Genomic DNA, 15,277 nt, shown 5'->3' on the forward strand with positions numbered 1-15,277 from the left:
TTCAATTTAAAATACTGTATTAAAATATTATTAGTCCTCATTACAGACGTTTTAGTGTTCCTTTAAATTGTGCACCCAAGGTGAGTGACTCACTTGCTTCACCCTAGTCCTGGCCCCGGACCCAGTATATGGTCAATATTGGTGAATGTTTCATAAGCACTCAAAAAGAATAAGTCTTCTGCTACTATTTCTTGAAGTATTCTTACAACGTCAATTATATGAAGCTGATACATAACATTGTGCATGTTTACTATATTCTTGCTAATTCTCTATGTACTTGTTCTATTGATTCCTTAGAGACATGTACTGAAATCTCCTGCTATAATTTTATATTTACCTATTTCTTCTTTCAACTCTACCAGTTCTGCTTCATATTGGACTATACCCAAACTTAGGATTGTTATTTCTTCTTGGAGAATTGACCCTCTTATCATTATATATGTTCCATCTTCTTCTTTATCCCTGTTAATTTTCCTTCTTCTGATGTGCACTTTGCCTGATGTTGAGAGAGCCAGCTACCTTTCTTTTGATTAGTGTTGTATATCCTTTTTCATCCTTTACTTTAATTAATCTACCTAATTATGTTTAAAAATTGATTTTTCTGACAGATGATTCTAATCTTTTATTCAATCTGATTACATATCTTTTAATATGAGTGTTTAGACCACTTACATTTAATGTAATTATTGATGTGATTGTATTTAGGTTTTTTATTTTATTAATTTTCAGTTTTTTTCCTGTTTTTACTCCCTTTTGTTCCCTCTACACTTGCCCCTCTCCCACCATTTCTGCCTTCCACATCTCTTCTCTGCTCTGTAGTGGGTTATTTCAGTATTTTTATGTGTTCAATTACAATGTATTTATTTTCCCTTATTTATATTTATGTAGTATATTAGTCAGCCAAAGGGATGCTGATGCAAAGTACCAGAAATCTGTTGGCTTTTATAAAGGATATTTATTCGGGGTAGAAGCTTATGGTCACCAGGCCACAAAGCCTAAGTTACTTCCCTCACCAAAGCCTGCTGCTGCATGTGGGAGCCAGATGGCTGCCAACCTCTTCCTCTTACAGCTCCTTGGTACCAGCTTCTTCCAATATCAGCTGTATGCTGGGATAAGTCTCATTTCTCTCTGGGCTCAGCTGCTCTGTTCTCTCCACAAGGTCATCTGTATTCTACCAGGTTCTCTCTCTTCCCAGAGCCCCTGCCACGTCTATGGAGCCATCTCTATTCCTCTGTGTTCTTCTCCTGTGTGTTTACTTCCCAGGGCTCCAGCATCAGAAACCTCCAGCATCCAAAATTCCACTGTCTCCTCTGCCATGTCTTTTTCTCTGTGAGTCCCTGCCCCCTTTGTGGGCATTCTACATTCTACTGATCAAAGCCCTAATCATAATTTAATCAAGTAAAAATGAAACCTCTGGATTAATCCAATCTAGTACACTCAGAGTAACAGACCAGTTAATAAATATAATCCAATATTTCCTCTTGGAATTCATAAATAATATCAAACTGCTACATTTAGGAATACTACTTTATTTTAGGAATAATATTATTCCACATTATTACTTTAGGAATAATAATATGCATACCTATTTTTTGCACTCTAAGAACTTTATATGTTATACTTCAAATAAAACACAGAAGCCTCTCTACCATAGAAACTTTAAACTCCCCATTTCATGCTCTAGCGATCATACATATTACACCCATGTACTTTGAACCTAACACCAATGGCAAGTTTTAGAATTTTTATATAGTTATATGTGTAGCTATTCAGACAATCCTATGAATTCCAGGAGCTACTTGCCATTGAACTATTTTTAGCAGACACTACATATTTACTGTGTTTTAAGATGCAAATGTGTATTCATCATTATTATTCTACTCAAGTTGGCTTTATCATACCTGTTATTGTTTTGTCCATTTCTAAGGCAATAAAGGATGATTATATTTCAGTAGTTAATTTCTTAATTTAATCCCCATTGATTCCAATATTGCTTCCTGATCTAAAGAAAAATTCAGAACAAATTTTTGAAGGCACTCTGGTTTAGAAAAAAGAAAAAGGTCTTCTCAGAAAAAGTAAACATCTTAAACAGAATCATTTCTATAATCCAAAAAGAAGGCTCTATTGGACCTAAGTCTTCTCATTTCCAAGCACTATGTGTCTATTAAAATATGTCAGAAGGCACCTGTGTCTACTAAAATAAAGCAAATGTGTGGCCCAGATTAATTCTTCTCAGGTAGAGTCACATTGTTATATAGCTAGAGGACATACCTTCACTCCTGATACTAAAGCAAAGCCTAGGAATAATATAATATTCTTAGCATAAATGTAACCGCTGTGAGAAAACCATATTTCCATGATATTTTATTTAAATTTGCTTTTTATGGAATGGAGCACATATAGCTCTGAGGAAAAAAGAATGATTCATCCAAAATCCCAAGTACTTGATATTTAAATAATTGAATATGTTATTTGCTCAATCATTTATTCAACATATATTTATTAAATGCTTGGTTTGTGCTGGGGATTCAGAAATGAATAAGACATTGTGACTGCCCTCGAGAAATTCAGCATTTAGTTGGCGTCTTAGTTCCCTGGGGTTACCGTAACAAAGTACCATGAACTGCATGGCTTGAAACAATAGAAATTTTATGTCTCACAGTTCTGGAGCTAGAAGTCCAAAATCAAGGTGTGAACAAGACCATATGCCCTCTGAAACCTAGAGGGGAGAGTCCAACTATGATGGTTAAGTTCATGTGTCAGCCTGACTGGGTTATGGTGTCCAGTTGTTTGGTCAAACAAGTATTGGCCTGATTGTCACTGTGAGGAATATCATAGACTTAAATCATCAGTTAGTTGATGGAATCTATGGCTAATGACATCTACAATCAACTGAGGAGTTTGCCTTCAGCAGTGAAGACGTCTCATCCAACCAGTTGAAGACCTTCCTTAAATGGAGAACTGATGGCGTCAGCAGTCAGAAGAGAGCATTGCCATCTCTACTTCAGGAACCAGCTTCTCCTGGGGAATTAACCGAAAACTTCGTTGCAGTTCCCAGCTTGAACCCCACACTGCAGATCTGACTTGCCATTCCCCACGGCCGCGTGAGCGAATTCCTGTAATGCATCTCTTAATGTTTACATAATATGCACATATGTGGGCACACACACGTGTGCGTTCACATCTAGAGTTGAGCAAGTCCCATTCTAAGCCATCTCGACTCCCTATTACCACCGGAGCCTGCTCCTGCGTCAATTTGTAATGCAAAGCAAGGTCAAGGGCGATAGACAATTCCTGACCTCCTGACAGCACTGAAATCCAGCCAGGAGCTGACACACTGACTTCTTCTCCTTTGGGGGTGAATTTCCAGATGGGCCAATGAACACAACTAAGTACAGAACAGTTTGTTTGGCAGGCTGCAATTTCTGGAGAAATTGTCAAATCGAGCTACTCAAAGGCACTGCCGGAGTGATAAGCATCAGGAAGTGGGTGTCTCAAAACTGGATTACAAGCTGGCTGTGCCTGGGACCCAGGGAAACCGACCTGGGTCCAGACGGGGAGCTCTGGGCTGGAGGAGCAGAGCAGCGAGCAGGAGCAGGCTCAGCCCGAGGCAGCCACAGTTCTCTCCTGCGACGCCGCATCGCCCCGAGGAGCCTGTCAACGTCCTCTTCTTTCAGTGAAACGGCACTGAGCCTCCTCCTTCTGCCTTTGCAGAAGGCAACTTGAAGGGATGTGACTTCGATCACAGAGTTCCTAGAGGGACCCCTCTCTCCACGAGGCCCCTCGAACTTCCTACGAGCAGGCCCGCCCCCCAGTCCCTCCACCTCAGCAGAGCCGGGGAAGAACCATGCTTAAGTCCCTGAGTTCCCGAGCTCACCACCGGGGAACGAGGGAGGAGCCCTCCACACACCGCTCCACACACTCACCCACTGACCTCAGTACTTGAAATTGCCCCCTCCCCGTTTCTACCGCTGCAGCTCATGAACTGCCTGATCACGTCTCACCGTCGTGCAGAGCCCTGCGAGAACCCCTCACTCTATCCCGGCACACACGGCTGCCCATCGGCACCAGCCTGGGTTTTCAGAGGCTTTCTGCCCCTTCTCTTCTTCACATGGACATCTTTAATGACTTGAGGTAGAAATGGCAATAAGCTATTGGTTTTTAAAGGATGCAAACTGTTAACGTTTTGACATGTGGACACCCACGAAACTACCTCCACAATCAAGACCACTAGCATCGCAAGCACCCCCAAACCCCCTCGTGCCCCTTAGCAATTGCTGTCTCCTGCCCCCCACCACCCTTGTCCCCATTCCTGGGCAAAGCCTGGTCTGCTTCTGTCACTGCAGAGTTTATTCATAGACTTAAAGAGCACGGACTCTCTTCTCGACTGGCTTCTTTCACTCCCATGAGGATTTTGAGAGTCATCCATATTGTCGAGTATCTCAATATTCCATTGAATAGATAAACAACAGATTGTTTATGTATCTAATGCTTGATGGAGAGTTGCAGGGTTCCCAATTTTGGGCTCTTATGAAGAAAGCCACTGTGAACCTTCTTGTGTAAGTCTCTGTGTGGACACACGCATTCGTTTCTCTTGGGTAAGTAGGAGGGTCAGAGGGTAGGCGTACGGTTAACATTTTGAGAAAGAGTAAAACTACTGGTCAAAGTGGCTGCTCCTTCGTTCATTCCCACCAGCAGTGGCTAAGGGTTCTGCTTGCTCCGTGGTCTTGCCCATGCTGGGTGTGGCCAGTCTGTCACCTTTAGCCACGCTGATCGGAGTTGTATTGATTTCTGATTGCTGCTGTAATGGATTACCACAAACTTGCTGGCTTAAACCAACAGAAATTTATCCTCTCACAGTTGTGGGGCCAGATGCCCGAAATCAGTATCACTGGGCCAGTCAGGAGTCAGCCGGGCCTCACTCCCGTGGGAGGCTCTGGGGACAATCCTTCCCGGCCTCTTCCAGCTACAGTTGGCTGCCAGCAAGCCTCGACGTGGCAGCGTCACCCTGCCTCTGCCTTGGGGTCACCCCACCTTCCCTCTTGTGGGGGTGACAAGTCTCCCTTCACCTCTCTCATGTTAAGACACGTGACTATACTTCGGGCCTCTTTGAGCGACTAGGATAATAAGGCATCTCAAGATCAGCAACTTAATCACAACTATGAAGGCTTCTTTTTCTATATAAGGTCAAGTTCGTGGGTCCCAGGTCAGGGCATGGATTGCCTCTGTGTGCAAATTACTCAGCCGTGACAAGTGTATGCTAGTATTCACTGTGGCTTTGATTTGCGTTTTCTAAGCTTTAATGACGTTGAGCATCTTCTCACATGCTTATTAATTATCAACTTATCTTCCCTTCTTAGGGGAAATGCCTGCCCTCTTTTCTTTTACCTATTTTGTAATGGGCAGTCTGCTTTTCTTATTGAGTTTTGTGAATACTTGGATCTAAGCTTAGATTTTTTGACAGTATTGAAACTATTTTCCCAGTATTTCTTCTAATATATTTTTCTGACCCTATCTCTTACTCCTCTTTTTTGGTGGCTCCAATTACATGTTTATAAGGCCATCTGAAATTGCACAATTCACTGACATTCTGCTCATTTTTTGTATTTTTTTACAGTTTCCATAGCTATGACTTTGAGTTCACCAATCTTTATATGCAATGTATAAACTACCGTTTATCTCATACAATATATTTTTCATCTGCCATATTATAGCTTTCATCTTTAGAAGTTTTTTCTTTTTAAAGTTTTCCACAAATGTACATAGTGGCTATTACATTTGTACATCAAAAAATGTACAAATATTCATATAACATATGAAATACAGTTGTGCTGTTTCACTGTTTTTATCTGCTAATTCTTGCATGTTTTAGTTCTGGGTTAGTCTCAACTGATTGATTTTTCTCTGTATGATGGGACATGTGTTCCAGGTTTTACATGCCTGGTCCTTTCTACTGCATTGCAGATGTGAGTTTTACCATGTGGGGATGCTAGATATTTTTGCACTCCTTATAAATATTTTGAGTTTTGTTTTGGTTAACAATTGGGTCCTATTTGCTATGCTTTTAGGAATGTGGGGGCAGGAGTGAAGCATGGCTCAGCAGGGGGCTGACTCTTCCCTCTCCTGAGATGAGGCACTGGTCAGCCTTGCCCGGGGCTCCTGTGCCTTGATGCTCTGTGGTCTGATGGGGATCAGGCACCCTCCCTGCTAAGCCCCCAGCTGCGTAACCAGCCAGCACACCGCAGGCCGGGCGCTTTCCTTTGGGGCGCTCTCTCTTCTCAGGTGCTCTCTCCAGCCAGTTCTGCCCCCTAAATCTGCAGACTCCCAGCTGTCTCCCCAGTTCAGGGAATGTGTGGGCTCTGCCTGGACTCCCCCTTCTGCACCGTGGCCTGGAGATAGTAAGACGGGCAGCTGCCGGTGCCAGGTTGGGAAGTGATGGGAATAACGGGGCAGAACTGCACCGCCCAGTGCGGCTCCTGAGCACTTGAAATGTGCCTGTAGGAACTGAGCTGTGCTGTCACCGTACAGCACACCGAGACCTTCAAAGACTCTTTACCCAATAAATGCAACCAGCGCTTTAGCAATGCTTTCTAGTGACTATCAGAAGGATACTATTTAAGGTTTTGGTTTAAATAAAATAATTGAAATTAATTTCACCTATTTCTTCATACTCTAATGTGGCAACTAGAAGATTTATAATTATGGCTGTGGCTCGATTAGAGTCCTATCAAGCAATAATGGTCTCAGGTTTCGTGAAGGGACCTTAGAAAGCTACTATAGTGAGAAAGACAGTTTTAATTGCTTTTCTTTCTCTGCAGCTGCACAAACTTGAACTTCAAGAAAAATATCAACAGGAAGAATGGCTGAAGACACAAGAAGGGACGAGAGGGGCTGCTGAAGCGAGGTCCCCGCAAGAGGGAGCGGTGGGAACGCAGGTGGAGGTGAGCACGGCAGGACCGCGGGCGGCCGTCAGGGACGCTCCTGTCTGAAGAGGGAAGCGGCAGAGAAAACACCCAAGGGTGAATTTTGCTGGAAGTCCTCACGACAAGGCAGCAGGGAAACCTTCATACTCCAGAGCCACTGCTGTGCTCCACATTTTAGAAAAACCTCTACACTGTCAATAATGTCGACCAAGATTATTAGTACCAGACACTAAGGTGGCAAGTCAGGGAGAGCTGGGGGGCGTAATCTTCAACCCAAAGAGGCAAACAGGATGGCCATCGTTTTAATTGTTGGGAGCAGATGTGTGTACATATGTGGACGTGTACTAGTAGCTAGCATGTGCACGTGGACTCCTCGGTCACTTTTCAACCTTGTCAAACAGGCCTTGTGTGGTTTGGAGAAGGGTCCCGGCCACACCTTTCCCAGGTGTTCCGCTAAATGCCGCAGCAGGGGGATCTCCTTCAACTCATCTCTTAGGTTCAGGACAAACCATCAAAAACTCCTGAGGGTGGGCTTGCACTGCTGCGGCCCTGCCAGCCTCGGTGGTGCTTGGCGGGCACCCCAAGAGAGGCCGGGCGTGGGCGCCCAGAGGGGCGAGGGCAGACAGCGAGGACGCCCGGCATTTCCAACAGCTCAGTGCAGAGGGAACTCAACACTCAGTGAAGAAAGGGAAGGAGCAGTCATTAGACCAGAAAAGACTAATTGTTTAATTCTTCGACTCGGATGGCCGTCAGTTTAGTTCAAAATGGTTCAACTGTGTACGTAGACGGCCAATTGCTCACCTGCAGGAATGGAGGGTGGGTGAATTTGCAGTGTGTTCTCTTAAAGCTCTCCAATCCTCCACAATTCAGTTCACCACATAGGGATTTCTTACCTACTATCGACCTACTGTATGCTAAGCAGGGCGATAGAAACGACGATGCACGCGTGCTGGAAGGAGCTGTCCATGGCTCCTGCTGTGTCTGGGTGACGAGCTGCATCCCTGGCAGCCCTCAGCACGGCCAGCAGGGGTGCTGCTGAAAACCCAATCCAGCCCACTCACCCCTTGCCAAGGTGGGTTGGTCAAGGTGGTGGAGCCACCTTGTCTCTGACCTTGAACTTTTAATTACCAGATTATTTCATGCAATACACAGTACACTACCACACCTACCATATCTTGATGCCAGATTAGAAGTTGGAACTCCTCTGTATAAAATAGATTTATTTATTCTCCTGTATCATAGCACTGCATAATAAAACTTTAAAAGGAAAAAGAAATCTATCAACTATATATATGTGTGTACATGTATATGTGTGTGTGCCTGATTATGCTTGGTTATTAGATTTAATCTGATATTTTATCCTAAGCAAACTATAATTTTAAAAGGAAGAAAATTGGTAAAAACCCCAAAAAACAAGCAAAAATTATAACTTTAACATTGAGCTTATTTATTGAGAACAAGGGGAATGAGGAGTTGAAATTTATTCAGTCAAGAAAATCAAAGGACTAATATGGAAAATTATTTAGATCTAATTACATGTGGTTTGTCTATCTAGTCTTTTCAGTCTAAAAGAGTAATAACCAATATATTTCTCCGTTTTGGTCTTTTTCTTTAACATAATGAAACCGATTCTCCAAAAAGACATATTCAAGTCTATGAAGTCCAGTTTTCTTCCAGACAATTAGAAAGTACAGAGTCCTCTTGGTAAGATTTAACCAGCCAGTGTAAACACTGCTACATGGATTCAAATCTGAGACTGAATTACTCTATTCAGCTTTTACCCTATACAGCATTAGAGTCCATAAAAAATAGTCACTCTTCATTCCCCACACAGAGCCAGTCCCTACTGGAAAATGGAATAGAACAATGGAAAATAACCCATGCTAAAATGTCCAGCACATATAAGGACCAAATTGGTCATCTCACTGTTTAAATTGGACTAGTTTCTTACACACAAAATAAATTTTTGTGGATCAAAATGAGAGAAAAATTTCTTACCATTGGCAGGCTGGCAGCCTGCACTGAAAGCTACATCATCCACAGCCATGGCTTCATCCCGCTCATGAGCTGAAATCATTTGACCTTGAATGACAACCTGTGAGAGAGAAACAAAACACAGACATAAAGCAGAGCGTCGTGGTCTTGTGGCAGGATAGAGGAGGGCTGAGGGGTAGGAAACGCATCTCCTTTTAGAAGCACGTGGGTGACATGTCACATCCCGGTAGACAGAGATTAGTTAGCACAACTCTGCTGAGGGAATGCAGGTCACCGTCTCAACGCGTGGCTCAGGTTAGCGCAGCCATTGAGGCTTCCGTGTCCCAGCTGCCTTCTTAGTTTAGCTCCTACGTGTTCAGACAAGGGGATCTCAGCAGCGTTTGGAGCCACGCTCCACCTTGACCTGTGGTATTGGCATTGCCGACCACACCCCTGTCCATCTCTAGCTCTTTACATGGTTTTCACAGTCCTGTCTCTAATGCCCCTTTGCTGTCCTCTTGCCCATTTCCCACCGTTACCTAAATTGCAGCCTGACACTGTAACTGGAAGAGCTTGTCCAGTGACTTAGGTTAAAATAACTGAAATGCCCTGGTATGGTGAACCTGAGAAACTTAGAAAGAAGCCAGTCTCCGATTTCCTAATTAGCTAGAATAATAGAAAATTCGGGTGTTGGTAGAGCGTTATCCCGCCTCACTAATGAATGCCAGTGGCCTTCGTGGCTTGACTGCTGGACCCGTCGCCCTCATGTGTACGTGGCTCAGCCTTGCCTGTATTATGAACACATTATTATTTCAAAAAGCCTGCACTGCTTTTCAGCTTACAATTGGTCTGGAAGCAGTCAGCTGCAGCAGACCATCTTGCAGTGTTCTCTTTTGTCCCCGGGTAACACGCTGGACTGATATATTTCCTTTCAGACCAGATGCTATCCACCACTCCAGAGGCTCTCCAGAGAGGCTTAGCCACAACCTACGGAGCAACCTGTCAACGTGTAGCCCTAGGAAAGCCAAGCTTCCTTCACAGAAATCAGAGGGGCTGTGGGATACATAGAAGCAGGGCCATGCTGGCCACGGCTTGTTAAAATGTCATGCAGGAATGGTTTAAATGAATGTAAAAAAGCAGAGCGGTTCAAATGTGTATTTGGAGCAAGATTACTTGGATTCAGACCCAAGCTCCACCAATCTGTAGCCACAGGGTTGTGGAGAAGTTACTTAGCATCTTGGTACCTCATTTCTTTTTCGGTAAGATGATAATGATAAAAATAACTTTTTTTCTTTTTAAGATTTATTTTTTATTTATTTCTCTCCCCTCCTCCCCCTCCCCCCAGTTGTCTGCTCTCTGTGTCCATTTGCTGTGTGTTCTTCTGTGTCCACTTGTATTCTTGTCAGCGGTATTGGGAAACTACATCTCTTTTTTGTTGCGTCATCTTGCTGCATCAGCTCTCCGTGTGTACAGCCCCACTCCTGTGTAGGCTGCATTTTTCTAATGCGGAGTGGCTCTCCTTACAGGGCGCACTCCTTGCATGAGGGGCTCCCCTATGGGAAGAACACCCCTACATGGCACGGAACTCCTTGTGCGCATCAGCACTGCATGTGGGCCGGCTTACCACATGGGCCAGGAGGCCCTGAGTTTGAACCCTGGACCTCCCACATGGTAGGTGAACACTCTATCCATTGAGCCAAATACCTTTCCCAAGAATAACCTTCTTGAAAGGTTTATGCAAGGATAAATGACTTACTTCATGAAAAAAAAGTACCTACCACATAGCAAGCATGCAATAAATATTATAATAACTCAGTTACTAAACTATTTAAGCTATTATATGTAAGTGTGTTTGTAGAGGAAACAATTCTCTACAGATTAACATTTTATTTTCCTTGGAAGTTTTTCACATAGGTATTCCTTAATTCTTGCTGATCTCAGCAAATGTCTATAGTAACAATATATAATTGGAGAAGGAATAAGTATTAACTTCATCACTTCATCACCAGTCTCTCTCTCTCTCTCTCTCTCTCTCTCTCTCTCTCTCTCTCTCTCTCTCTCTCTCTCTCTCTTCTCTCCCCCCCGCCCCAAACTGTCCCCAATTAAAACTCAAATCACAAATGTTAACTCTCTCCCGAGCTCTCCCACATAACACTGCAGGATGCTGGACATGGCATTTTCACCCCGGTTAGAAAAGTGACTTCTAATTTACTGCATGCTTTTCTTCTCCCTCAAGTTGCGCCTCTTGCCTTTCTTTTTCTGATACCAGAAGATTTCAATCTCCAATGCTCAAAACTCCAAAATCACCTTTGAAACCACTTTATTCTTCAGGCTCATGACCCACCACCCTCTTTTCCTTCCAATTCTGTTTCCACTCGTATGTCCTCACACCTGATCTGGCGATGTAACTTGTACATTACCTTCTCCCCTTCAGAGCTTGCGATAAGTATTACACATTGTAGTAGTTTGATATAATTGATGAATTCCAAAAAGCAATATTGGATTATGTTTGTAATCTGATCTGTACCTGGGCATGACTGAGTTATCACTCCTTGGTGGGTGGGGACTTGCAGATAGAAGGCATGGCAAAGGACAGAGTTGGAGCTTTTGATGCAAGGGTTTCTGAGGTTGGAGTTTTGATGTTGGAATTTGATGCTGAAGCCTTAAGGTGGAGCCCCAAGAAGTCAGCACGCAGAGGAAAGAGAATCCAGGTCCAGGAAGAAAGGACCCTGAGCCCAGGAAGAAGCAAGCCCTGGGAAGAAAGGAATCTTGAAGCCAGAGCAAAGCAAGCCCCAGGAACATAGAAATCCAAGAAGCCTGAACCCTCACAGACATCAGCAGCCTTCTTGCTCCAAATAGACTTTGATGAGGGAAGTAACTTATGCTTTATGGCCTGATATCTGTAAGCTCCTGCCCCAAATAAATACCCTTTATAAAAACCAACCAAATTCTGGTATTTTGCATCAGCAACCCTTTGGCTGGCTAATACACATGTCTCCATCTGACTTATTTAAATTAAACATTGACTTGATATGCCCAAAGAGAAGCTGTGAAAATTGGCTGCCATTTGAGCCCACTGGCCCAGCAAGAAGGCAACATTCTTCTTAGGGATAGACCTATTTCTTCAAGAGTGGGGAAAGTCGTTAATTGGCCTGTGGGGCTACAAAGTTCAAGAGGCCTCAGGCTTCACTCGAGGGGCTAACAAAGAGGTTTAGTTCTCTGTAATAAAGATCTGGGGATTTGGGGTGGGATCCTAAAGAAAAGGGTGGTTTGTATTAGCTAAAGAAAGTGGAACCCCAGAGGGAGGGCCCGCCCAGAGGCGGTGGGCGCAGGATGAAAAGGGCAATGGTGGATGTCCTTGTTTGCGCCAACACTTTGGCAAAGAGGATTTCCATGCAGCCAACTCATTTTGACTGCACTGGGGAAAACATGGAAAGGGTACCAAAGTAGCAAAGTAAGAGCAGACCACAAGGCAGAGAACGGAGTTGACGTTAGGAGTTTGGCAGCAACCAGAAGTCCCAGATGCCTGCGTGGGCCTGAAGAGAGGGGAGTAACCTGCCTGAAAGATCAGAGGGAACTGGACTTCACGTGGATAAAGGGCAGGGAGCCGCTTGGGTGACTTTGGGAACAACGCAAACAGAAACATGTCGCTACACTTATTGTACTAGAATTTTCTTAATTACTAATACACATATATTATCTCCCAAGCAAACATTTTGAAACCCAAAAATAAAACTGATTCTCCCCATCATATTGTCAATTAGTAAATATTCTTTAAGTAAAGGTGAAAATGCCTCAAAGGAGAATTTTGAAAAGAATCTGGGTAGAATTTTTAAGTTAAGATAATTTGTATTTTTATGACTAAGTGTCCTTTATCCTTATGAATAAAGTCGATTCTGAATAGGAGGCTGCTGAGAACTTCCTGGCGTTCCTAAATGGCATGTTAAAGAGATGATATGTATATTCAAAATTTTCAGTACCTTTTTCAAAATGCACGCATCAACTGTCCATTTAGCTTAACAATCCATTCACCTTGAAAGCCATGGTCAGTTATATACTTAGTAAGATAGTATCCATTTCTTCTCACCCCTGTTAAAATCCAGAAAATCAGTACCTGAATTTCCTCCTAGAGCAGGGAGGTGTTTTTACTTGAATTTGGAGTTGAATTCCTGCAATAAGTTTAGCCAGTTTTGTTCTTTGCCTCCTTGAACATTTCAGGGCAAGAATAAAAATTAATTGCTTATGGTTGCAATTTTGAAAGCTGTGATTGCAGGTAATCAGCACTATGCAAAGCCTAACTTGTTTCATCCAACACAGCAGACAAAAGAATATTCAACGAGTCTCACACAGCACATTTGACCAAATCTGGAGGTTTTCTCTTTTCCTCCCTTATCTTATAAATCCCCACAATGCTCTAACATGATATATATATAACATGATATATATATCTAACATGATATATAATTCTCTGTGATTAAGTGATCAAGCTCTGACATCCAAATACTCTAGGAGTCCATTGAATAATGTATACAAAAGCACCTCCACCTAGGAAGTGCTCGTCAGATGCTAGTCGTGCTCGTTCCATAGACGTCTGGGAAACGGTCTGAAAGGCTGCCCTTTTGCTGACTTTAAGTGGTTAACCAACATTCTTGCTTAGGTAGCAGCACCCCTCAGAAATCCACGGTTCTTTTCCTTAAGGGCTGCGCGGGGAGCTGGCAGGTGAAGGTGAGCGCTGGGTCCAGCGGCTTTCACAAAAGCCCAGGGATAGGAAAGCGAGGGCTCGGCTGGCCCCTAATGCTTCCATTCAGCTCCTTCTAAGGGAGGAGGGGTGGCCGAAACAGTGGGAAGTCAGCGTGGAGGGGAGACTGCAGAAATCGGACCCATCCCCAGAGGCCGGTAAGCCGATGAGGCAGCAGACAGCACCTGGAGACGCTGCTCACCTAAGTCTCTCCAAGAAGCGTCTCCCAGAAGCTTTTCAAGTTGGTGGCAGCCGTGGGACAAGCAGGGACACCCCTGCGGCCAGCCGGGGAAAAGCAAACGCGCACCTGCTCACTGCTGACCGCAAGGAACCCGAGCAGACCTGCAGCCTAAAGACGCTGGCGCCCCCAGAAGCCGGTGGTCTCAGAAGGGCTGGGAAGCCTTTAGGGAGAGACCCTGCCTCATGCACGCAGTAAAGCATTTGGCGGAACCACTGAATACGCGCATCCGTGGGCTTCAGCGGAGCCTCTGCGGCGCTTACAGCCGCGTGGCCGCCTCGCTGCCCGGGCCGCGGCCCAGTTGCCCTGCAGATGGTCAGTGCTGCAGCTTTGACTTTCACGTTCAGCTGCTGCACTCATTTAACTGCCGACCTCCGTGATTCGCCATTGGGGAACGGGCAGCTGAGGCAAGCAAGGCTATTTGGAGAGATGAAGCTGCGGGACCCCAGACCGTGGCCGGGCGCCCTCCCCTCGGGCCTGCCAGAGGGGCCCAGTTTCCCAAGAAGGCACGAGCTGGAAAGAGGCCCAAAGGCCCTTCACCACCAGCTCGTTTTAGGGCTTAAAGGTAGATGTAGAGGATGCTAACGCTCCCATCTCAGGGGTTCTCGCATCCCAGCAGGGAGCAGGGAGGGGACCCCGCTGGCCCAACCTGCAGAGCCCCATGAACACGGCTCAGGCCCCTCACAGGCTCGTTGTGCTGCTCTGGTGGTTGGGGGAGGCGGGTAAGAGATGGACGGGGGCTCCGCCAGCGTCTCCTGCAGACTGGGGCGTGGCTGCTACACGGCTGTCCCCCACACACCTGCTCTCTGCCCAGGGCATTCCACCTGCTCCAGGTGAATCTCCCCAGGTGGGTGATCCATCACAGAAGGAAGTACGTGCCCGGCAGCTGAAGACATCCAGCGATCCCTCTTCAGCCCCCCCAGCGTGCAGGTGCACCTTCTCCACCCGCTAAGGGATGGCCCTTAACCTGCTTTGCATCTCCCTCTTGGCTTCCCAAGTCCTGGAATTTCCAAATTATAGAGGTTTTATGACAGATCAATTAAGAAAATGTGCCCCAATTCTCCTTTTTAAATAAAAATCCCACGCATTCTGCCACCCTTTTCCCCTCAGCCCCTCCAAAATAACTGGTTAAAATTCAATCCAATTTAATTCCTCTATTTAAGGAAGTGCTAAATCCATCGCCTATCAGATAATTTGCACCTCCATATCAACTTTATAAATCTGATTCCTATACCACTTTAGTAGCAGGTAATAAATGAAAACTATTCGGGCTAAACTGGTCCAAAAACAAGGATCAGAAAGTAAGTTCATTAACAAAGAAATGCGCTAAGACCCCATTTTCAGTCACAAAATTTTGCCTGGCTGACTGAAATGTTAAACATGCAATATTTTTCCAAGAACAGT

General features: G+C 44.7%; 1 protein-coding gene across 3 annotated transcripts in view; it reads right to left on the bottom strand.

Moving 5' to 3' along the window:
* The window catches only part of MALRD1 (MAM and LDL receptor class A domain containing 1), a 688,615-nt gene that overhangs the window by 637,192 nt on the left and 36,146 nt on the right, over positions 1 to 15,277 (bottom strand). For all 3 annotated transcript variants that reach the window (XM_058297890.1, XM_058297888.1, XM_058297889.1), the window contains exon 5: positions 8,922 to 9,018. In XM_058297890.1, the coding sequence (XP_058153873.1) occupies positions 8,922 to 9,018 (97 nt within the window). The remainder of the gene's footprint in view (positions 1 to 8,921; positions 9,019 to 15,277) is intronic.

This window comes from Dasypus novemcinctus, chromosome 5 (assembly GCF_030445035.2).
Source record: "Dasypus novemcinctus isolate mDasNov1 chromosome 5, mDasNov1.1.hap2, whole genome shotgun sequence".
Lineage (NCBI taxonomy): Eukaryota > Metazoa > Chordata > Mammalia > Cingulata > Dasypodidae > Dasypus > Dasypus novemcinctus.